The 23,223-nt window shown below is 46.3% G+C and overlaps 1 protein-coding gene across 3 annotated transcripts; it reads left to right on the top strand.

Moving 5' to 3' along the window:
- Positions 1-962: 962 nt before the first annotated feature.
- LOC117396959 (complement C5-like) lies at positions 963-23,018 on the top strand. 3 transcript variants are annotated; one of them, XM_058986799.1, is made up of 42 exons: positions 963-1,119; positions 1,518-1,752; positions 2,623-2,815; positions 2,927-3,089; positions 3,532-3,602; positions 3,862-3,953; positions 4,259-4,341; positions 4,960-5,050; positions 5,434-5,530; positions 6,076-6,211; positions 7,020-7,135; positions 7,490-7,690; positions 8,213-8,416; positions 9,263-9,472; positions 9,883-10,032; positions 10,648-10,777; positions 11,039-11,104; positions 11,357-11,425; positions 11,954-12,148; positions 12,551-12,635; positions 12,885-12,973; positions 13,324-13,463; positions 13,929-14,156; positions 14,393-14,453; positions 14,844-14,933; positions 15,178-15,390; positions 15,747-15,825; positions 16,130-16,289; positions 16,734-16,826; positions 17,286-17,457; positions 17,789-17,994; positions 18,332-18,484; positions 18,569-18,631; positions 19,078-19,205; positions 19,616-19,718; positions 19,909-19,983; positions 20,450-20,555; positions 20,849-20,932; positions 21,633-21,722; positions 22,072-22,155; positions 22,239-22,377; positions 22,699-23,018. In XM_058986799.1, exons 2-42 carry the CDS (start codon positions 1,688-1,690, stop codon positions 22,841-22,843), a joined length of 5,118 nt encoding a protein of 1,705 aa, XP_058842782.1. In that variant the 5' UTR covers positions 963-1,119; positions 1,518-1,687; the 3' UTR covers positions 22,844-23,018. The 3 variants fall into 3 exon arrangements, with proteins under 3 accessions (XP_058842782.1, XP_058842784.1, XP_058842783.1); XM_058986801.1 differs by lacking the exon at positions 11,954-12,148 and having other exon boundaries at positions 964-1,119; XM_058986800.1 differs by lacking the exons at positions 963-1,119; positions 1,518-1,752 and adding an exon at positions 2,189-2,340.
- Positions 23,019-23,223: the final 205 nt, after the last annotated feature.

The following is a 23,223-nucleotide window of genomic DNA, read 5'->3' as shown; positions in this document are numbered from 1 at the left end:
TTTTTTCACTTCAAAGCGCGTCCCCGCGACTTACCCCCTCCCCCGACGTGCGCGCGTCTCCGCGACGTACCCCTACCCCGCTCCCCCGACGTGCGCGCGTCTCAACGGAACTTCGCGCCCACAGAGTGCAGGTTTGGCGCTTGAAGATGCTGCAGCTACTGCTGGTTGCGAGGAGTTGGGATATATCAGCAATATAAACAAGACCAGTAAAAAAGATTACAAAAAAATCCTGAGCTAAGTTTTATAAAAGTGTGTTTACCTTAGTAAAAGTATGTGAAAGCATGTTAAAACATAAGTAAGCTTATTTAAAAAAAAACAAAAAAAAAAAACATTTCAAACCAAGGTAAACTATGGTAATTGAATTGCGTTGTACTTACAGTGCACATAACCGTGGCAAACTTGTATGAGGTCAATAGTACCAGTTTAGAATTATTACCCTCTTGCAAGATGTATTCTGATATTTGGCACTATTTTAAAGCAAGTGGTTGCTTGCTCCCATTTTTTTAAAACCTTAATAGTTTACTGAGGTAAAAGCATAGCAAAGCAAACTAAACTAGAATAAATAAAAACCTGGGTAAAGCATAGCTAAGCTTTAATCTTGCCAGTTCTGTAACAGTTTGTTTCATTTTTAAAATAAAGGCTGCAATTAGTCTAGTGGTAAACGTTTGATAAATCCAGCCCATGTTCTATAAACGTTTTGCTATGTGACTCTTCACCCAGCCCCTCTAAGCTATCCTGTCCTTGTCTCTGTTGACTGACCCTTCCCGTAAATCCACTGTGTACTTTAATGACATCGTCTTTTATTTCGCTTTACGCAATAGCACTCCTGACTAGAGGTCATTAACGTCAGGTAGTTGACCGCGCCGCAGAGACAAGCCCATTATTCCCCGATTTCATCAACCGTGCCTTTACTGCAACTTTAATAGTCTTTAAAATTCAGATTCATATACAGTTTCTTTAAATTTCTCATTGCTGATACTTTTTAAAAAGCTAGACATTATATCTTAATTGTTTCACTCTCAACTACCGTGTGGCTATGCTTTCTAAAGGACCTTTCTAATTGGTGGATGAAAGTTTAAATTCTACTCAAGGCATACAGACTGCCGCTGTTGTGACTTGGTACGCAGTTGGGTGACTCACAATTAATAACACGTATACCATCTGCATTTTAATTTATGGTGTGTTTAATATCCTATAACATGCGTGTTCTGTATGATTCAATAGTGTTGCTTCAGCATAGATCATTATTATCTGTGCTTAGTAACTACTCCAGCTAAACGTTGCTTCTGAAAAGACTCCTTCTACGCTGTCTGTTGGGAAGTGAGGTGGGGACGAGCGGGCATCATGTTACGCACTGGAGCCCGCACAACGCTGAGGGAGTCTTATCAGAAGCAGTTTATGCTAGTATAGTCATTAAGGACGGTAGGTAATGCATTGAAACTGTGTGAAGCGTTTGATAAGATGCTCCTCTGAAGCTGAACACACAATTCAATAGATCTATTTTTTTTAATCCATAGTTGTCTGTATTGCTGTCCATTTGAAGGTTGTGTGGGGTCAGTGGTGATATTAACTGGAAGTACACAATGAAGGCCATGTCAACAAACACGCCAGGTTTTAACTGGATTCTGGAGAGCCCGTGCAGTTCCAGTAAACGCTTCAGTCCCATACAGCCTGCGTCTGACCAGCAATGAAGCTTTTGGGTATTCTTAGTCTTTTACTGTACTGGAGGGGGACCAATGCCCAAGAAAAAACGTAAGTATGCCTATTGGCGAATTTATTTGTTTTATTTTCTTTTTACTGCCTAGAGATACTTGTTAAATAATAATAAAAAAATGATTATACTTTTACAAAATGAGAGAGAGAGAGAGAGAGAGAGAGAGAGAGAGAGAGCGCACATGAAGCTGGTCAGTAAGGCTCGTCACATGCTCCATAGTGTCCCGAATTAAAAGTATGTGCAGTTGTATTAAGTATCTAGCATCCGCGCTGCATAATAAAAACCAGCTCTCAGTTCACAAACAGTCTACGAATCTTCATCTCCCTCTCTGTGACTTACACCTTGTCTACTCCCATAGTAAAAGCACAGCAAAGTATTGTAGCGTCCCTCGATTCCCGCAGGCAGGCGCATCACACAGAGCGAGAAAAACCGCACACAGGCGGAGGGCGGATCTCACACTGAAGCATAGCGCCGATACCGCTGTACAAAAGATACGGCTCCTTTGCAAGGAGCGTATATCGGGTTTATGTCTCTGTGTGTGATTACGTCACCTACCAGCCCTACTGCGCCTTCCCCCGTGCACGCTACAGTATAATGAAGCACAGTGGAATCATGGTAAAGCGCAGGTAAGCACTGTAAAGCCCAGAGAGGCATGGTAAAGCATATTAAAAAACATGGTAAACGATGATAAATCCATATGTTATAAGTCCATGGAGTGCATGGGAAACCTGCAAAATTACCATGCAAAAATACCATGGCAATTTTTTTATAAGGGTATAAATACCAGTACATTTTGACATGAATAAGAAAAGTTACCGAATGCGTAGTTTATTGTGTGTTGGCGCACTATGTTACCCTATCATTTTCTGAAAGTTTGTAAACTGAATATTCACCCACCCACGTGGCAGGTACCTCATCACGGCCCCCAGAATCCTGCGCGTGGACGCCTCGGAGCGGGTGGTGGTCCAGCTGTTCGGGTACAAGAGCGAGTCCAAGTTAACTCTGTCCATCAAGAGCTACCCGGACAAGAAGAAGACCTTCGCCACAGACACGGTGACGCTCAACGCAGCCAACCGCTACCAGAACTCCGCCACACTCAAGGTACCTGTCCAGGGTCACCTGGCGTCCTCTGAGGCCAGCAGGACCCCCTGCTGTAGGTTTGAATTATATACAAAAGCCTGTCTGTCTGTTTCTATCATTGCTTCTCGATAGCTGCTGCCCCAAGACTTTCCCAAAGACGACGCCCTGAGATCCTTTGTGTACCTGGAGGCGCTGTCAAGTGACCTCAACAAGGTGGAGATGCTGACTGTGTCTCACCAGAATGGATTCCTCTTCATTCAGACAGACAAGCCCTTTTACACCCCTGAGCAGTCTGGTAGGACATTCACATACACTTCATCAATCAATCAATCAATCTGCCAATCAATCAATCTGTCAATCAATCCATCAATCAATCTAGCTATCTATCTATCCATCTGTCTATCTACCTGCCTACCCATCTATCAGTCTATCTATCTATCTATCTATCCATCTATCTACCTGTCTACCCATCTATCCATCTATCTACCTGTCTACCCATCTATCAGTCTATCTATCTATCTATCTACCTGTCTACCCATCTATCAATCTATCAAGCTATCTGTTTGTCTGTCTGTCTGTCTGTATCTATCTATATGTCTATATCTGTCTGTCTGTCTGTCTGTCTGTCTCTATCAATCTGTTTATCTATATCTATCTGTCTGTCTATCTGTTCGTTGTACAATGGCCGCGTCCTGTATTGATTTATTTATCTGTATTTGCTTGCCTTCCGTTTCCAGTGAAAATCCGAATCTTCTCTCTGAATGAAGAACTGAGGCCGGCACACAGACCCATTACTGTCACGTTCATGGTGTGTATGCGCTAGCGGCGCCTTTATCTGTTGGTGGTGTGAGCTCAAATGACCAAGAGAAGACTGGCTGTGTTCTTTAAGCTGACCTGGGTTCCGTAGCCCAGCTCAGGCAGGGTTTCAGGAGAGCTGGGGGAAGATTAGATTCATTATTTTTGGTCGCTGTTTATTATCAATTTTATAACAGTACCAGTACTTAGGGCTTTACAATTAAATCATATTCCACATTGAATCCCAATGTTGTTTGTTTGTTTTTGTCCAGGATCCAGATGCAGTGAAAGTGGACATAGTGGAAGAAAAAGATGTTACTGGGATCATATCCCTGCCGGATTTTAAGATCCCTCTCAAGCCTAAGTAAGATGGAAAAAGAAAAATCTCCAATTAAGATCCATTTCCCAAGCTTTTTGTCAGTACCTTTCCCAGCAGCTCGGCGTGACAGTGTTATGTTGATTTGTGAAATTATTCAAGGGCTGTGCCACTCCGCTTTACTGTGTCCGACGCAAAAGAGTGCTGGGGGACTCTTAATATCTGCGCGCCAACATGGAGGAGAGGGGACACTTTATAGCGTTGCACTATCAGAGACCTGGAAGCTGAATTCATATTTTTTGACGCAGCTTTTCGTTGGATGAGAATCTCGCCTCTCCTGTTTTCTCTTCTAGGTACGGAGTCTGGAAAATCGATGCCACCTATACCAGTGACTTCACCACCTCTGCTACTGCGGAATTCGAAGTCAAAGAATATGGTACCTTTACAATGAGAACTGTGATACTAACCACGGAAAACGTAATCCTTTCTGTTTATTTGTTTTAACTGGATCCCCAATTAACCCTTTCATGCACGGCGACGTCATATAGGGACGGACACAAACAAAATCTTCTAGTCTTTATAGGGGGGACATGTGGAAGAGGCAAATATGCATGATCACCTCATTTTTTCAGTTTTTTTCTCTGTTGAACAAAAGTCAATGAAAAATATATTTAGTCCAAAACTACTTTTTTCAGCAATTTTGTATATTTCATGCATGAAATAGTTCAATTTTCCCAATACCTTATAAAGTGTTTAGGGTACATAACCTTTCAATATCTAAGGTTGACTGTGGAAAATGTGCCTCTTCAGTTTATCATACTTTACAGCACTGTTTTGTAAACGTTATCAATAAGTATTAAATGTAAGCGCAGTGTACCATAGTATCTAGTTTTGAATCAAGTGCGAAGGCAAAGGCACATTTTCAAAGCAAATAAAATGCTTCTCGCTCTGTAAAAACGACTACAGTTAGAAAGTTCAGAACAGCGTCCTGTATCCTCAGCAGTAAGTGTGGTCCCGCTCTCAGTCCTAACCAGCGTGTTTCCATTCTCTGCAGCTCTGCCCAGCTTCTCTGTTACAATCCAGCCGCAATCCAGCTTTATCTGCTATGAGCAGTTTGAAAACTTCAAATTCACAGTCCAGTCCAGGTGAGTGGGCACACAGGCGCGCCAAAACAAAACAGACAGACAGATGGTGATTTTGATCATTTTCCAAAGTGCGTCTGCAGGGCTGGCCTTTGTTCTCTGAAGGCCGGCAGCTGTGGGATACAGGTGAGCTGTCCTGTTTGTGGGATCGGAGGACGCCCACTGCCCTTCAGCTCTCCTGAGATTTTGTATCGAAGGTTGCCGTGACGAGAGAACACAGAAAGAGACGGGTTAAATAATTGGGCACGCCAAAAAAAAAAAATACATTCGGTCTTTTGAAAGTACGATATTACACCGTAGCAGAATGATGAGCCCTCAACTTATTTATAATATAAATCCCAGCATCAAAAAAGACTTACCCTTGTGTACCGTTGTTACTCTGGCAGCTACTTCCATGAAGCACCGATGTCCGTGTTTATCCGCTATGGGATTATTAAAGGGAAAACTACCAACATGATACCACAGGCAGTGCAGCATGTACTGGTAAGAGGACACACACAGAACATGCATCCCTTAGGTCTGATACATTGCCTCCTAACAGGGATGGAAATAAGACTCCTTTTGCATAGCAGTTTCACCCGACCCAGGTTTTGCGACAAACTCGACTAGCCCCAGTGTACAGGTAACAAGCTCAGGTGCGTCTTATTAAACTCCTAGTAAAACCAGGAGTCGATCAAACTGCAATGCAATGGGAGTCTTATTTCCATCCCTGCATAGAGTGGGCAGGCTTTGTGGATTTTATTTACCGTTATGTCAAACTTGTCCCACTTTTAAGGCACACCTTTTAAGTGTATATCTTTTTAGCTAATTAACATATTTTTTAAAAGGTTTTATTAGCAGTTATTTAAAATAACTTCTTTTTTTTTTAATAATAAAATAGGTCGTTAGCCAGCTTGGGAGTTATCAAGTCGGGCATACAATTGAAATTGGTTTGCATTGATTCCATCGAAAACCAGATTGAGTTTGGCATGAAAAAAAATCTTGTAACACAAAAGGTAGTAAGTGTATCTCCTCCTGTGCCTCTCCAGATGGAGCAGGGGAAGGTGGAAGTGGTCTTTAACACAAAGACAGCCCTGGCTACTCTACCCGCTCTGAAGATCAGCAGCCTGGAGGACCTGGATGGGAGCTTCCTTTACATTGCAGTCGCTGTGCTCGAATCTACCGGTAAAAACACACCGAATCCCAAATCCACGCAGAGATTAAGCAAATTGAAACTGTTAAAACAATTTGGGGATATCTCACACATTTTATTTGGTTGATTGAGCGTGGGGGGAATGAACGCTGGGTGAAGCTGTATCAAGGCTTAACTGATAATGAATCAACAAGGTCAATTCCCTGATGAAAATCACAGCAACTGCTGTTGAACTGGTGACCAGTTAAGAGCTGGGAACTACAATCCCAAAACAGCAAATATATTCAATTAGCAGATTACAACAGACATTGAGTTCAGCAAGTTGACTTTGGAACTTTTCAGTAAAGGGGTTTTTAATGGACCTTTTTTCTCATGGGTCAGTTGTGTCGGCAGCTCTTCAACCAGTACTGAGTCTCCTGAACCAGCATAACCAGCAAAGTACCAGTTAAACAGTGCTGGACTTTCCCTCAGGGTTATCATGAATCAGAACCTGGCAGAGGGCTTCGCTCCAATCAGGAATGGTGGCTTGAAACCTGGTTCCAGTAGAGCTAGTGTGAGGCAACTTCGCTGTATCAAACCTCAAGTCTCCCCTGGTGTGCCGTGCAGTGGCCTGAAACCTACAGTCTCCTGAAACCAAGTTCCAAGCTATAAAGTGGCTTTGTGTTGCCTCAGCTTTCAACCCATGTTCAAATAAGTATCTGCAAACCTTTGGCTATGCACATGGCTGTGTCGTGACAGTTCTAAACAGGCAGCTCAGCTGAGGCAGAGCACTGAGCCACACTCCCTACATGCAGTATACTGATGAGCAAACCCATAGCTCCCCTTGCTGTGTGTTCCTAGACGGGATCTCCGAGGAGGGCGAGCTGGACAGCGTGAAGTTCGTCATCTCTCCGTACTCAATCAACATGGTGGCGACCCCCTTGTTTATGAAGCCCGGACTGCCCTACTATCTGAGGGTAAGTGAGCTGGCTGCCATCTGAACCACTGAGTGGGTGATGTACAGCAGGCAGCAATCTCACTGAAATATCCAGCGGGATACAGAAGTCCAAAAAAAACAAACAAACAAAAAAAAAACAGGTTAATTAATTATTAGACAAATGTTTGGACAAGCAGTGTTTGTCAGTGTAACTCCAAAGCAAGCACTCTGAACGTGGTAAAAAGCAATTGTACACTGTTGTTTTTTTTTTTTTTTTTAATGTGCTGTGGCTGTAAGCGTTGGAAGATGATTCCCCCTCTTTTATGTTTTGCACGGCTGTGGATTTTCATGACCTCACCCCTTCGCCACCCCTTCTCCTGTGTGTGTCCGGCAGGCTCAGGTGAAGGATCATCAGGGTAACTACATGGGGAAGGTCCCGGTCAGGTTGCGGGCATCTGCGTTCAGCGAAGGGCACGAGGAAACGCAGATCATCTCGGACGGCTCCACGGAGGGACTCCGCTTCACCAGCGTGCAGGACGGCACCGCGCTCTTCGTCATCAACATCCCCTCCACCGCCACCAAGATCGAGTTCACGGTCAGGAGCACCACAACTGCCAAACCCTGAGAAGCTCAATTTGCATGCATAGTGGCTTGAAACCTGGTTCCAGGAGACCGGGAGAGATCGGGTTTGAGGCAACTTTGCTGTATCGAGCTTGGCTGAAATGGAGCCACAAGTCTACCCTGGTATGCTGTGCAGTGACCTGAAACCTAGTCTCCTGAAACCAACTTCCACTCCACAAAGTGGCTTAGTGTTACAAGGTTCATTAGATGCATGTCAAGGCTGTGACATACTCCTCTATAGCATATCCTACATTTCCAAGGATATGCTTCGAGGGATATCCTCAGTCAGAAAAATAGGGTCCTTTCTTTACATACAGGTTACTGTTTTAAGATCTGTCGGATTATTTTAAAAAGTCACGATTGAATTCAGATGTATGAAACATTCATTGGTCTTATTTATACAGTAGAAACGTTTGCAGTTGGGGTGTGGGTTTCGGGGTGCGACGGGGTCCCAGTGAGAGGGTTTTAACATGGGCTCACGTGATTTCTAACTCAGCTGGAGACCGAAGACAGTAGCCTCCCTGAAGAGAACCGGGCTGTGCGTACATATGAGGCCGTGGCGTACAAATCACTCAGCAGCAGCTACCTCTACCTCGACTGGGCCTCCCAGCGCAAACAGCTGCACGTCGGGGAGTACGTCAGCATCAACATCTACTTCCCCAGCCCCTACAAAAATAAGGTCAAATTCTACAGCTACCAGGTAGGAGTACACATTGCATTAGCATTTCACAAACACTAACCTAAATGAATGCAATGACAAACTTGTGCAGTCGCTTGCAGTGTTTCTAACGGAGCGTTTTTTTTTTTTTTACAAAGTTTTATACAGTAGTTATCAAGATGAAAACCTCTGCAGAACAGGTAGCCGTTAGCAGCAATTTCAACACTACGGCTGGCTTTGTAGCCGCTATTGCACAGTGGTCCTGATGCATCACTGCCATGTGGTATTGCCGTGGCATAACATTGCAGCTGCTCTAACAGGGCAGAGGCTGGGCTCGGACCGGCGACCTGACACACCGCGAGCGAGCATCTCAACCTCAATGCAAAAAGGGCAGGGCTCCTCTGCATTCGTGGGTTCAGAGCTTTTAACCTCATCTCGTCTCAGGACAGGGAACAGGACAGAATCCGTGCCGGCAGCGTATCATGCAACACTGCCCTTTTTCAATGGGTATATTTTTAAGACCATGCTTGTCGTTCATTACTGTTCCTGCACTCGGGATGTTTAGCAGGTTTAACAAAGCCTGGTGAAGGACTGAGGGGTGTGCAGGGTAAGTCATACAAGCAGGCGGGCACCTTTCATACCACAGTGTCTCCAAGCGCTTTACATGTCGTTTAAAACAGCAAGAAGTGTGCATTTTTAAAAAATGACAAAGTAACAGATAAGTAATAATAATAAACTGGGTTCCCTTTACTATGTAATACTTTGTAATACTAACCCCTCAATTAAGGGAGACCAGCAATCTAAACCTGGGGGTGGGTGGGGGCTCTCACAGGTGTGGGGCTTCAGGTAGTCCCGTATTCCTGATGGGACCCATTTCTTTGTTTCCAGGTGATCTCCAAGGGCAAGATAGTGAAGTTTGACTCTATAAGTCGCATCGGAGAGTCCAACTCTCAGAACCTGAACTTCAGGGTGACCGGTGACATGGTGCCCTCGGCCCGCCTCCTGGTGTATTACATCATCACTGGGGAGGGCATGGCGGACCTAGTCGCTGACTCCATCTGGCTGGACGTTGTGGAGAAGTGTGTCAACAACCAGCAGGTGTGGCAGTTCTGCTGCGTATTTCACAAGGTCTCTTTACAGAAGACCCATTGAAATGTCAGATTACCAGGGTAAAGCTCCAATAGGCTTGGTTGTGAGATCGCAGGACGCCCGCTGAGCCTTCAGTTCTCCTGAGCTGTGTGGGGAATTGCTGTGGTGAAAGGGGGAAAAAAAAATAGACATTTTAAATCAGTGGGTAAAATATTTCGGCACTATAAAATAAAACAGCCTCAGCATTGCAAATCTTTTAATATCTACTAAAAGGAATGGTCGTTTTTAAAGTTAGGAATGCAATATACATCTTGTTCCAAAGGGCACAACAGGCAAAAAGCATGAAAAAAAAATAAATAAAGCTTGCCCATATTGTCTGTGCAGCCGCTGTCTGAAACGAGATCGTCAATGTTTTCCAGGTGAAACTGTCAAGTACAGAATCGGAGTACCAGCCAGGGAATCGGATGAGCTTGAAGGTCCAGGCAGAGCAGAACTCCTACGTGGCACTGTCCGCTGCTGACAGTGCCCTCCATGGGATCCGCAGCAAAAGCAAGGACTCCATGGCCAAGGCGAGTCCCAGACCAGGAGCGAGTGCTTCCAGGGCTCTGCGTCACGTCCTGCAGCAGCCCAGCAACACGATGATAGCCTGCAGATATGAGTCATTTCAAATGATTACACAGCACCTGTCCCTCATTGTAATACAGTGGTTTATAACGCAGAACTGGAATCAGAGCAGGGGGTATATAGAGCTGTATTGTACATGTAGCCAGTTTTTGGTAAAATAAGGGTGTAGGCTAATAGCTCAGAGATTTTTTTTTTTTACTGATCTTGTCTAGAAGCTAATGTATCTGGACCAGAACTAGGATTGTGTTCAGCTTACATTGTATACTGTAGTACAGGGGTGGCAAAACCTGGTCCTGGAGAGCCACAAACCTGGTCCTGGTATCTTTGGATCAATGACTAAAGACCTGAAAAAAAAAAGGTTAGTGTTGACCCAATTAAGAAAATAATTGGTTCAATTAAGTAATTGAGAAGTTGGGTGGAAGGAAGACCAGAAGCCCCTTCAGGGCTCTTCAGGACCAGGGCTCGCCCCCCCCCCCCCCGATCTAGTCGTTGGTGCGACAGCCCCAGGTGTTCCAGTTCTCTCACGTTGATTGGTGTGTGTGTGCGTGCGTTGATCTCAGGTGATGCGTGTTCTGGAACAAAGTGACCAGGGCTGTGGTGGAGGCGGGGGGGCTAACAATGAGGACGTGTTTCGCCTCGCCGGTCTCACCTTCATGACCAACGCCACCGCCAAGGCCCGGGACCCCAAAGGTACTCAACCAGGCCGATCGCAGGTGAAAGGGGGCCGCCCTGTTCCTTATACCACCTTAAAGTGTAATAAAACAGAATTGAAGAGTGGTAAAGCATAGGTAAGCACAGAGAGGCTATTCAGAAACATGGCCAACATACTGAACTATGGTAAAATGACTGTAACCTTTGAAACAGGCTCTTTTTTTTTATAAAAGCAGCAATATTTGTTCAAGTGAACCTATGAGAATGAACGTATGTAAGGCAACACTGTTTTCATTGCAGGGGAATTCTGCACAGACATCAACAGGCCGAAGCGATCAGTGAATCGCAACAAAAAAACCAAGACAGGCAAGTGACGAGAAATCAGCCCATGGAGTTTAGAGCAATGCAATCGAGGAGTTAGTGAAGGCAGTAGAACAAGCCATTTAAAAACAAAACAAAACGAACAGCTAATACCTCGAAGGAAACCAACTCCACAACTGTTATGGGCGAGAGACAGCAACTGAACTGAATAAATGCTCTGTGCTAGTTTCGAGGGCTCTGACAAATAAAGTAATAGCAGTTTTTTCTTTAACATAACGCAAGTCTGTTTCCCTGCAGGCGACACGAATGCAAACAACACCAGGACAGAACGATCATTGTATCTGAAAACAGAAATCCAGAGGAAAGGCAAGACAATAGAAACCAGAACCCTAAGTAGCGTAACACTATTGAAGACAACCTGTTAATAAAGAACACTCCATAGCCTGCCGGGGAGAAAGAGAAACGCTTACAAGCTGCCCTAAAAATAGCTAGAGTAAAGTTTAACAAAGCATGCTGAAAGCATGTTGAGGCATACTGTAGGCAACTACTGTAAAGCCCAGAAAGGTATGACAAGCTATGCCAACTTTTATAAATTTACCAACCATTGGGAAAGCATGGGAAACCTGCAAATTTTTTTAAAAAAATGCTCTACTTTTCTTATTTTCAAATCCATATTGCATTGCATGTGCAAACTGACAGAGAGATGGAAACAAGACTCCCCTTGCATAGCTGTTTGATCCATTCCGTGTTTTACTACGAGTTTAATAAGACACGCCTCAGCTTGTTACCTACACACTGTGGCTAATCAAGCTCGCTGTAAAACCTGGAATGGGTGGAACTGCTGTGAAATAGGAGTCTTATTCCCATCCCTGTGACTCCTCTTTCTCTGCCCAGTCTCCTACAAGGACCCCCGAGTGCAGCGTTGTTGCATGGACGGAGCCCGCAGTTATCCCATCAGGGAGTCCTGCGACAGCCGGGCTAAGAGAATTGAGACAGTGATGCAGTGCAAGAACGCCTTTAAAGTGTGTTGCGAGTTAGCCAACAAGCTGCGGGAAGAGTCCCACAGAGTATACGTCCTGGCGCGAATGGGTAAGCCCCCCCCCTTTATCTTATTCACGGTAAAAAATAACCAGAACCTAAAGAAGATCTTACGTGTTCTGGTAGGGTTAACGAAGCAGGAAAAAACCCAGCATTTCTGGTCATGCTGTAACTCTTAATTTATTAATTTTGTGTTCCGAAACATCTATAACGCTTGAATCTATCAACGGTGCTAAATTTAGAAATACTAAAATAAAATGAATCAATTCATTCGATTTTTTTTTTTTCGACTAGAAGAGAAGATCCTGGGTGTATAGAAAAAGAAATTCTTAAAAGAGCCTGTTTCTCTGTAAGGCCAGGGAGCTGGCAGTGATAAACTGTACCAGATAGTACTGGGGGTAACAAGGAGGGATTGTCACCAGCATCCCTTCTGGGTTGTGTTTCTGAATTCAGAGCTGGCCGCTATGTTTGGACTGGATAGCGCACAGGTCCGAAGTTACTTTCCTGAAACCTGGCTCTGGGAGGTCCATCAAATCAGGTAATAATCAGATTATTATTATTAATAGCAGCAGTAGTACAGCTAGGGCCAGAAGCTTTGCATCGCCCTATAGAATTCATTAATTGTGCTTCGTAAAGTCGAATGAAGCCTGCTGAATAATGTTAACACACTGAATTACACAACGCTTTGTAGTTTTTCCCCCCACATACTTTTGCATTTACAGCTGTACAAACCGAGTCTACAGCCTTGTGTCTGCCGCCTCATACTTCTTCTCTAACCTCCTGACAGTTCAAGCTCAGGAACGAAGACGCTCTCTACAGTCTTGCCTAACTCTTTGACAACCTGGGAAATGAAGGCTGTTGCAGTTTCAAACAACGGTAAAAACTAAGCTGTGTCGTAATTTATAATTGCATGGTATGACCATTTGTGCCTCTGAAACTGATAGATTAACCCAGCAGACCTGCAGACAAACATACAGACATACAGGGGGTGCCATCTCTAGCACTCAGGCAGGGGCTCTCCGATGCAGAACGGCACACCTCACCTGCCCTGTCTTCTGGAAGATGTAAAAGCTGCACTCCCTGTTGCAAGTCAGTTTCTGTTGTGATGGGCCAGGAAGCGTTTGATAGGCTTTGATAGAGGGCTGATCTGGGATAGTGTCTAGAACATACTTTCCTGCAAAACTCCACCCGAGCCTCTCTGTTCTCTGTCTCTCTCCCCTGCCCAGGTATCTGCCAAGCTGACCCTCTGAAGGTGCGGGTCTTCAAACAGACCAGCATCAACGTGCCCATGCCATACTCCGTGGTGCGCGGCGAGCAGGTGGTGCTGCAGGTCTCTGTCTACAACTACAGGGATGAGAGCTCCAAGGTGAGCCAGGGCTTTAGTATGCTGGGCTGGGCTGGGCTGGGCTGGGCAGAAGGTGTGCTGTTTCTTTACTCTGTTCAAACTCTTTTACCCGCTTTCTTGCAACACTTCTCAAACCATCTCACTAGCGCTAGTTCCAGAGAGACCTTTGCGATTGCTACAGTAGAACTGGATATGGTTCCGTATACATCTCATCTGCAATGCAGAACTGTTCGCTGTGTGGGTCTCGATTGTGCATTTGAATTTCTGTGCTTTGAATGCGTGTTGAATTGATATGTATAGGACGCTTGCAGAGACATTTTCCCTGCTTGTGATTCCTGGGGTCAGTTACCACCAATGTGGCTTGGGTTCAGACCATGGGGAGAGGAAGTGGTCCTAGCGACTGGCTTCTAATCCTGCCAGTCACAAGGAGAGACAACTGGCTGAGAGGCGGCCCGAGTGTATCTTGAACTGGTGTTCTCCCGGCAGTACTGCGTAACTCTGACGGTCGAGGAGGGGATCTGCCTCTTCCAAGGCTCCAAGACGGAGGCCGGGACCACCCAGATCACCCCCTGTGAGTACAGTGTCATCCAGGGCTTGTCAGTGAGAGCCTTCACCCACACCATCCTGCCCCTGGAGACAGGGCTGCACCGCCTGAGATTCACACTGCGCTCCCAGCTGGGCTCCGAGATCCTGGTGAAGACGCTCAAAGTTGTGGTAAGACAAGCCGACGCACAGAGATGTACGGGCAGGGATATTTAGTGTTAGCAATTAGGATGCCTGGCTTATGTACTGTACCTGTACAGTGTATACAGACTTAACCAGCTCCCCGTTAAGACAGTCTCTCATTGTTTAATGTGGATGCAATTCAAAGATCTTCCTCTGTTAGGATCAGGCTGTGATTTTGCTTCATACAACTGAAGGCAGTTTCCCTGTTAACTTTTCACTTGCAGCCTGAAGGCATCAAAACTGAAATCTCCGACGCTGAAACGTTGGACCCCCAGGGTATCTATGGTGAGGTGCTGAGTAATTATGGGTGATCCCTCTCAGAGAGGAGAAAGCAGAGCCTGGTAGTAATTAACTGTTTCTAGAAGTATTCTTTTCATGTGAAATATCTCCATCGTGACTCTGTTTCTGATGTCTGTGGTCTCAATACAATAAAAAATATTTTCTATTTGAATAAATGAAATGAACGTTTATTTTTTTTTTTTTATTTCATCACGATATGCCCCAGCTACAGAAACTGCCCCACGGTTTTGAAAACCAAAGTTTACCCCATTGACACCTGCTCCCCGTTAACACTCAGTCCCATGCAGTGTGGATATAAATCAGGGAGGCACAGCGTGTGACAGCGTGGCCTCTGTGTGCTCTCTCTGTATCCGACCCCCTCGCTTTGTGTTTCAGGGCCCCTGAAGAGGAGGGTGGAGTTCAGGAACAGGAGCCCTAGGGGCCAGGTGCCCAGGTCCAAGGTGGAGCGCACACTCAGCGTGAACGGTAATGTCTCTACTGCACAGCATAATGCTGGTTTACGGTACATTAAAGACTTTAAGGGAGCCGTATTTGAAACAGTTTATTCCTGACGCAGCGGGGCGCACTAGAGCAGGGGCTATCCTGCTCCCATGTTTAAGCGCTTTGATTGGTTCGATAGAGTCGTGTAGGCATGGTGAAGGCGGAGTGAGTTTCTGAATCACCCTGCAGATGCATTGGTTTCTGAAATCCCTGTGTCCTCCCCCTCCAGGGGAGCTGCTGGGGGAGGTGATCTCGACCGTGCTGAAACCCAGCGGCCTGCAGCAGCTCACCAGCCTGCCGCGCGGCTCCGGGGAGGCGGAGCTCATGAGCATCGCCCCCATCTACTACGTCTTCCACTTCCTGGAGAAGAGCGAGAAGTGGGAAATGCTGGGTCCGGACTCCTTCACCAACCGACTGGAGCTCCGCAGGAAGCTGAAGCAAGGTGGGCCGGCCCGACTCCCTCATCTGTTTCTGTATCATGGGCACCACGCACGCAGCCAGAGAGCCTCCCAGCCGCCATGCAATAGAGACGTCTGCATTACAGAGCGTCTAACCTCCCCTCACGGGCAGAGACTGCAGCGCATCACGCAACGATACATCTCCCTCTATCTCTCTCTCCTATTGTCTTGATTATTCTTAACTGCCTTACAGCGATAAACCTGATCAAGTTTTTATGTGTAGAAGAGCACATCTCTATGTGTGCAGCAGCTTTTTAACTGACTAAATCTAGTGTGTGAAAGCATGCTAGACTCCTGCTAGGCAGGATCACTAAACTCCTCCTCCCTGGATTCTTTGCAGGCATCGCCAGCATTCTGTCGTTCCAGAATAAGGGAGACTATTCTTACAGCATGTGGCAGGAGGGGGAGCCCAGCACATGGTGAGCTGTTTAATAAAAGAATACATACTATTGCATTGCACATTACTGTAGCAACCAAAACGGGGGACAAAACAAAACATTGAAATGCTGTCATTTTGTGCCCTACAGTTTGCATTAGATTTATGATAGTGTAGGGTTTGTATTAAACTCATCAAAATGTAAACCTCAGCGGGGCGTTGTAGTAAGAAGTGGGGATTTTATTTTTTTAGCAAAGCCTGCAGGATGCATGTGGATTTTAACTTGGTGCACACCCACAGCACCATCCGGTGAGACGGATCTTAAAGGGGAAGTCTTTCTGTTCCAGGCTGACGGCGTTCGTTGTGAAGATTCTGGGGCAAGTGAGTCAGTACCTGCAGGTGGATCACATGTCGGTGTGTAACACCATCTTCTGGCTCACAGGCAAATGTCAGAACCAAGACGGGTCCTTCAGGGAGCTGTCCATGTACAAGCCTGTCAAAATAAAGGTAACCCAGGCAACAAATAACGCATGACCTTCAACTGATGCGCAATGTAAATGTGTTTATATTGAGTGCAAACACCCATTCTATACTTTATAAAAACCAATGCAATTACGTTGTTCTAGAATGCATTGTTATTTAAAATGGGCAGCAGTGTGGAGTAGTGGTTAGGGCTCTGGACTCTTGACCGGAGGGTCGTGGGTTCAATCCCCGGTGGGGACACTGCTGCTGTACCCTTGAGCAAGGCACTTTACCCAGATTGCTCCAGTAAAAACCCAGCTGTATAATGGGTAATTGTATGTAAAAATAATGTGATATCTTGTAACAATTGTTAGTCGCCCTGGATAAGGGCGTCAGCTAAGAAATAAATAATAATAATAATAAAACACAGGATTAACGGGGGCAAAAAAATCAACTTTTTTTTTTTTTTTTTTTTTAACTTCATGGCAGGGCGCTGGACCAAACTCAGACGAACAAACCATATACCTGACTGCCTTCACTGCTATTGGAATTCAAAGGGCTATGAAAGCATGCCCCCTGCAGGTAAGGGAGGGAACTGCTAGCGCGCCGGTGTTCCACGATGACAACAGTGTTAATTTGGGCAGGGTTTGTAGAAAAGGATTTGTTAGAGTATCACTGAGGGGGTGGGGTGGGGTGTTTCGTTCAAGTCATTATATTTGGTAGCTGCCTCTTGATGCGCTTCACAACGGTGCAGTTCACTGTGTTCCACCAGGGGGTGCCACAGTGCATCCCATCAGTTTGCAATAACTAGCATCAACGCTGTGTAAAAGTCAGCTCTTAAATTCACTCATAGTTCAGGAGTGAACTCACAGTGAAGAAAGATGTTAAACCGGGATCCCATTACATTAAAAGATCGTCAAGCTCAGTGTAGTTACTATTGTAACACAGTCTTGGCTACCTCTTCACTGTGAGCCACGGAGGGCCTGCTTCACCGCACTGGCAGGGCTGGAGGCCTGACTGGCTTGTCTCGCTCGTTATCAGGAGTTTCGTGATGCCGTCTATAAGGCTACAGACTATCTGCACAGCAACGTGAAGAAGGTGAAGACTGTTTACACGCGGGCCATCACTGCGTACGCACTGGTCCTGCGGGAAAAAGGGGACAGGACTGCCTACTCCGTCTTCGAACAGCTGAAGAAAGATGCCCAAGTCAAAGGTAAGGAGGGAGTGAGGCTGAGCGGTGAGCCAACACTGCTTCCACTCCCACTGCATCTCCAGCAGCTCCGCCACAAGGACCGCGGGTTACCCGGCCCGGGGGGTAGCAAGGATTATAGAAAAAGGGTTTGCTTGGGTGCAGTTTTCTTTAAGCAGCGACGACGATGTAAAACACAAAGGCAGTTATACCATCAGGCTTTTGCAAGGGTGGGGCGTCGCTGCTTTTAACCGTTAACGGGGAACGACGCAAGGGCTAAGTTGAGCAGTAGGGATGGTCCGAGGGGTTCGACTGGGTTTGCATGAATCGGACCAGCCTGTGCTGTGTTGCCCAGGCGAACCCCCTGTGCTGCGGATGTGGAAGGAGAAAGATGACTCGCTGGACTCCTTCCTGCCCAACAAGGCCACGGCTCGCATGGTGGAGACCACGTCCTACGCCCTGCTGACTAGCCTGCAGTACGGGAGTGTGTCCTACTGCAACCCCATCGTGTCCTGGCTGTCCGACGAGCAGAAATACGGGGGCGGCTTCTACTCCACGCAGGTATGCCTGGGCCCTGGCGGCGTTTCACTGCACTTCTTGTCTCTTTTCAGCAGCAGTAGATTAGGAACTGTGCGCTTTTCTTTTCAGAGGCCGCTTTGACTTATTTGATTGTGAAACGATTGGAGACGGCTCGCCGTGAAAGGCGCTATATAAAAAATGATTTGAAATGACCGATTGATTGTCCACCAAGCTGCTCTCCGCTGAACCCACTGCAAGTCTAACCGCTGAGCTACTCAAACCCAACAGCCTTCCGCACTGGAGGTCAGCAGTCTTCACACTAACTGACAGCACCCCAATCTCTGTACTCTCTGCTCTTCTACCTTCTGGGTCTCCCCAGGACACAGTCATCGCTCTGGAGGCCCTGACAGAGTACACCTTGCTGGCTAAGTGCTCCAGTCTAGACATGGTCATCAACGCTGCCTACAGGAAACAGGGGGACCTGCAACGATTCGAGCTCACTCAAGCAAAGCCACTGGCAAAACCAGTTGAGGTGTGTAAATGGAGTGTATGCTGCGTTAGCCCACAAGTGCTGCCTGTAGCAAGTCACCTGAGACCCGGCTTCTTGTCTTTCCAGGTCACCAAGGCAGACGATGTCATTGTGAGCACTGGCAGCAGCCAAGGGGTGTCTGTAGTCAATGTAAGTGCAGTCAGCTCCTCTCTGTCTTGTGCAAAATGACAGTCCGCTTTGGGGTTCCTACGTGCATTAACTGCGAGTCGCATGTAAAGCTGAACATTATGATCTGTACTTCAAATGGGATTTTGGCATAGCAGACATCACCACCTGGTGGCCAGGTACTGCGCCATGCTGTCGAAATTATTATTTGATTTATTATTTTTGAGCTCATAAAGGCTTTTAAAATTACATTTCAATTTAGTAACATTTTGATGCATTATGTATATCTCATTTCTCAAATAAAAATTTGATTTCAAAACAGCGCTCGCAACACTGTAACTGGTCCCCTTAGCGATGGATCTTTTTGTTTGCTGTCACAACGCTGCGGGTCAAGCAGACCCTTCAAAGCGATCCTATTAAAAGCAATCGAGATCCTTCTTGCTTCTCATACCACCCTTTCCCTCCTGTAGCTCAGGACGGTCTATTACAAAACCAGCGACCCCGACGACTCCTGTGTGTTCGATCTCAAGATTCAGGTTTTACAGGATGACCGTGCCCTGAGATCGGGGCCCACACGTCGGATCGAAGCGTGTGCAAAGTGAGTTCTCTGTCTGTCACAAAGCAGCGCGATCACACGTCTCTGCATGCTTTCATCTACAGTACATGCATGGTCGTTTTAGAAGGACGGGAGCACAGAGTTAGATGCATGTAGTTTCCTTTTCTAAACTTAGTCATACAGTCATGGATTGCTGGATAAGGAGGACCACTTATCACTTATCATGCAGTTACACGAATTGATGGAGCACACTGTACAGCACATGCTCCTAGAATATAATATAATGAGATATAGGCATCCGTGCACAAGCACACACAATGCATTTGTAAAGTCCAAGAAAGACAATTGCATGAGAAGGATAAGTTTATTGTGCAACAAAAAACTCACATGGGCTTACAGAGGAACCAGCCGTGCTGGGGTCGCTGTCTTTTAAAGCATTGTGTCCGTCCCAGATACGTGCCTGGCGAGAATGAGGCCCTCTCTGAATCCGACCTCAGCGTCATGGAAATCTACCTCCTGACTGGTATGGAGCCGGTGCAGGAAGACCTAGCCACAGTAAGGAAAAAACAATGATGACAATTAAGACATTGGATTCGTGCATGCAGGCCGTTCTTTGAAAAAGATACACCGACGCTGGACGAGATCTGCTTTCAGCGCTGCCTGTTGCAGTGGCTCCTTTTGACACAGAGTGTAATACACATGACTGTAGTACTGGGGATCTCAGGGAGCTCTCTTTGTTTTGCAGCTGGCGAGCGGCGTGGATCAGCTGATTGCCGACTACGCCATTGAAGACGGGCGCGTTGTCATTCAGTTGGAATACGTGAGTATGTGTTTTCTGCTGGTCTGATTTCGAGAGGCTGGCAGGCATGGCAAGCTGGTTAAAGAAGGTACCGAGTCTGATTTGCTGCAGTGTCGCTCGGTCGTGTTCCTGAGAGGATTCCTGGGTGCAGGTTTGCTGTATTCTTCCGTGCAGTACAAACAACCTACTTAGCCCTACTGAGAATTAGATAAGGATCAATGACTCAGCTCAGCAATGTTCGAGCAACGGTTTCCTGCGGATACGCGGTGGAAAACAGTGAAACTGAAAATGAATTGCATGGACAGGATTTGAGTTTAATACAGTTTTTACAGGGTCTTGAATAATAATTAAAGCGATTTTGAGTCATTAATGTAAAAAAAAAAAACTGGCGTCTCTGGATCTTTGAACACAGATCCTTTTTTCACTTTGCTAAAGAGCTCTTCCAGCCTCCGCCACTAGGTGTCACTGTTTCTCCCGTTTCCTCCAGATCCCAGCCGATCAATACCTGTGCGTGGGGTTCCGGGTTCAGGAACTCTTCAAGACTGGCATGGCAAGCCCCGCCCTTTTCAAGGTCTTTGAGTTCCATGCACCAGGTAAGCCTTCACTCCCTTCCTAATCGGCATGTAGTTGAAGTTGCTTAGGAACTCTTTAAGGCAGAGCTTCTCCGCTGGTTTTAGGGTCACCACGTTTTATTGTCCAACCTCTTTATAATGGAAAAGAAACAGAATAGAGAACGCTTTACTTTTGAGAGCGACATTAATTCCGTTTTGCACACAGCTACATGGTATCTGTACAATACAATAATATTGAGATCGGCATGCCTCAGCCCAGATCAGCTGTTCCCTGTGCAGTAAACCCTGCTGTCTCTGTTCTCTTGGGCTGCCAGATCGCCAGTGCTCCAAGCTGTACACGATAGAAGAGGAGAAGCTGGTGAAGCTGTGCCAGGGGAAGGAGTGCCAGTGCATGGAGGGTGAGTGAGGCAGTGAGTGCTGCTGCTGGTGCGGAGTGCCAGTGCATGGAGGGTGAGTGAGACAGTGAGTGCTGCTGCTGGTGCGGAGTGCCAGTGCATGGAGGGTGAGTGAGACAGTGAGTGCTGCTGCTGGTGCGGAGTGCCAGTGCATGGAGGGTGAGTGAGGCAGTGAGTGCCGCTGCTGGTGCGGAGTGCCAGTGCATGGAGGGTGAGTGAGGCAGTGAGTGCCGCTGCTGGTGCGGAGTGCCAGTGCATGGAGGGTGAGTGAGGCAGTGAGTGCTGCTGCTGGTGCGGAACAGGCAGTGCCAGTGTGATTGCATCGCATTACCTCATCTCACCTGCAGGGGTCAGCGCTCTCCATAACCGCAGCGCTATCGGTAAACACGTTTTTACTCACATTAATTTAAGCTCTACTCTTCATTGTCGATTGTATTCATTTACATGGCTGCTCTTAGATAAGCTGTTTGTTAAGGATACGAAGTTTCCATTGCAAGTCGAAGTTTGAAGGGGGCGCCACCACCCCAATGCATCTTCATTACACAGGGCAGTCCCGTTCGCGGGGTGCTCTGCTGACGCCGCTGTACCCACGTGTGGCAAACCTCCCCATGCTGCTGCGAGTACTTGTAATAACACGCCTTGCTGCCCTCAGTGTGTCGCTCTGTCTGGTTGCCCCCCCCCCTCTCTCCCCCCCTGTTCCCAGTGCAATGCGGTCACACGCAGCCTCACCTGAGCCTGACCTCCACAGCGAACAACAGACGAGAAGTGGCCTGCAAAGCCGACATCGAGTACGGTACGGTCAGCCCTCTGCCGGAGCTGTGAAATCACACTCTTTCATCGCATTTGAATTATTGTTATTAATATCAAGAGTACTAATCCTGGATAAGTTGTCTGCAAGGGATGGAAGAAATCCATTAGCTATGTGTTTTGGGCATTTAACATCCTGTTAGTATTATTCCTGATGGCGTATTTTGTGTACATTGTCTGCCTCGGTCTGGTATTACTGCTGAAGCCTTGCTGTTTCCTATGCTTTAATATTCAGTATCTAGAACAGTTTTTTTTTTTTTTTTACCCGTTAATATTTCAATGAAAGGAGCCTGCCGTGATGTTTAATTGTATTTTTGTTCTTGTCTTTGTTTCAGCGTACAAGGTGAAGATTCTGTCCTCCAGTGAAGAAGGACATTTTATTAGTTACAAAGCCGAAATGGAAGACATATTTAAAAAGGGTACGAGAGATTCGAAGGCCGTTTGAATAAAGGTTAAAACGAGTCTGAACCGAGAACTGACACCCTTCTCCTTTTCCAAACAGGCTTGGACAGGGTACGAAAAGAAACGGTCGTCACCTTCATTAAAAAGGCAACGTGCAGCGACGTGAACTTACAAGAGGGCAAGTACTACCTGATCATGGGAAAAGAAGGAATGCTCTCTGTGGAAAATATGCGATTCAAGTAAGAGATCTATTGGATCTGTTTCCGTTACATACCAGTTCTAATGAGGATGAACTGAAGTAAAAAAAAAAAAAACTAATCAAGTTAACCAACCAGCCCTGTACAATAGTATTATTCAATAGAGCTAGTCGAACCGAGTTAAAATAAAGAAATAGGCAAGTAGTATATACTTAAATAAAATGCCTGCAGTCCATGTGATCTCATTCCAGTCCAGAGAGGTTTAAAAAAGTGCTGGATTTGAGAAGCACTGGTGTAGACAAGACAGTGGAAGAGGAACTGAGACAGTGAAAGTGTGACGGGCGTTCCTCTGTCCTCTCACAGGTACACCTACCCCTTGGACCCCCTGTCCTGGATCGAGTTTTGGCCGTCCGAGGAAGACTGCGACAGCCAGGCCTGCAGCAACTTCCTGAAGATTATGCAGACGTTCTCTGAAGACTTTCTGATCTTCGGCTGCACGGACATCTAGCCGGGGGGAGAGGGAGGGGGAGGAGGGCAGGATAATTTTGGCGAGCGAGACAGTGTGAAAACCTTGTGCAAATGCTACCGTGTCTGTTACTGGAGGAATCGGATATTTAAAGCATGAAAAAACAGTGTGCTCACAATATAGAATGTAATGTGTATTAAAGATAAGAGAGAACGTTTTCATGGCTGGAGTTTGGCGCACTCTCATTTGAAAGGTGTCCCAATTGCAATTGTTAAACAGTGTGTAGGAAGCTGTTCTGCGGTATGATGTATTCAGTCTGATAATGATAAAGAAAAATAAAAGTAATCAAATCCCAATCCACTTTCGATTACAGCACCTAGAGCAGGGCTCTCCCAGCCGGGTCCTGCCGAGGCTGCTGGGGC

Source organism: Acipenser ruthenus, chromosome 15, assembly GCF_902713425.1.
Source record: "Acipenser ruthenus chromosome 15, fAciRut3.2 maternal haplotype, whole genome shotgun sequence".
Taxonomy (NCBI): Eukaryota; Metazoa; Chordata; class Actinopteri; order Acipenseriformes; family Acipenseridae; genus Acipenser; species Acipenser ruthenus.
This window is presented reverse-complemented; position numbering and strand designations above follow the sequence as displayed.

What these genes read in the sequence shown, in the direction of transcription:
- LOC117396959 (XM_058986799.1), top strand. Translation starts at nt 1,688, where the DNA reads ATGAAGCTTTTGGGTATTCTTAGTCTTTTACTGTACTGGAGGGGGACC. An exon ending in GACTGCCCTACTATCTGAGG is followed by an intron (nt 7,136 to 7,489) that starts GTAAGTGAGCTG and finishes TGTGTCCGGCAG; the next exon opens with GCTCAGGTGAAGGATCATCA. An exon ending in TGTTGCAGTTTCAAACAACG is followed by an intron (nt 12,974 to 13,323) that starts GTAAAAACTAAG and finishes TCCCCTGCCCAG; the next exon opens with GTATCTGCCAAGCTGACCCT.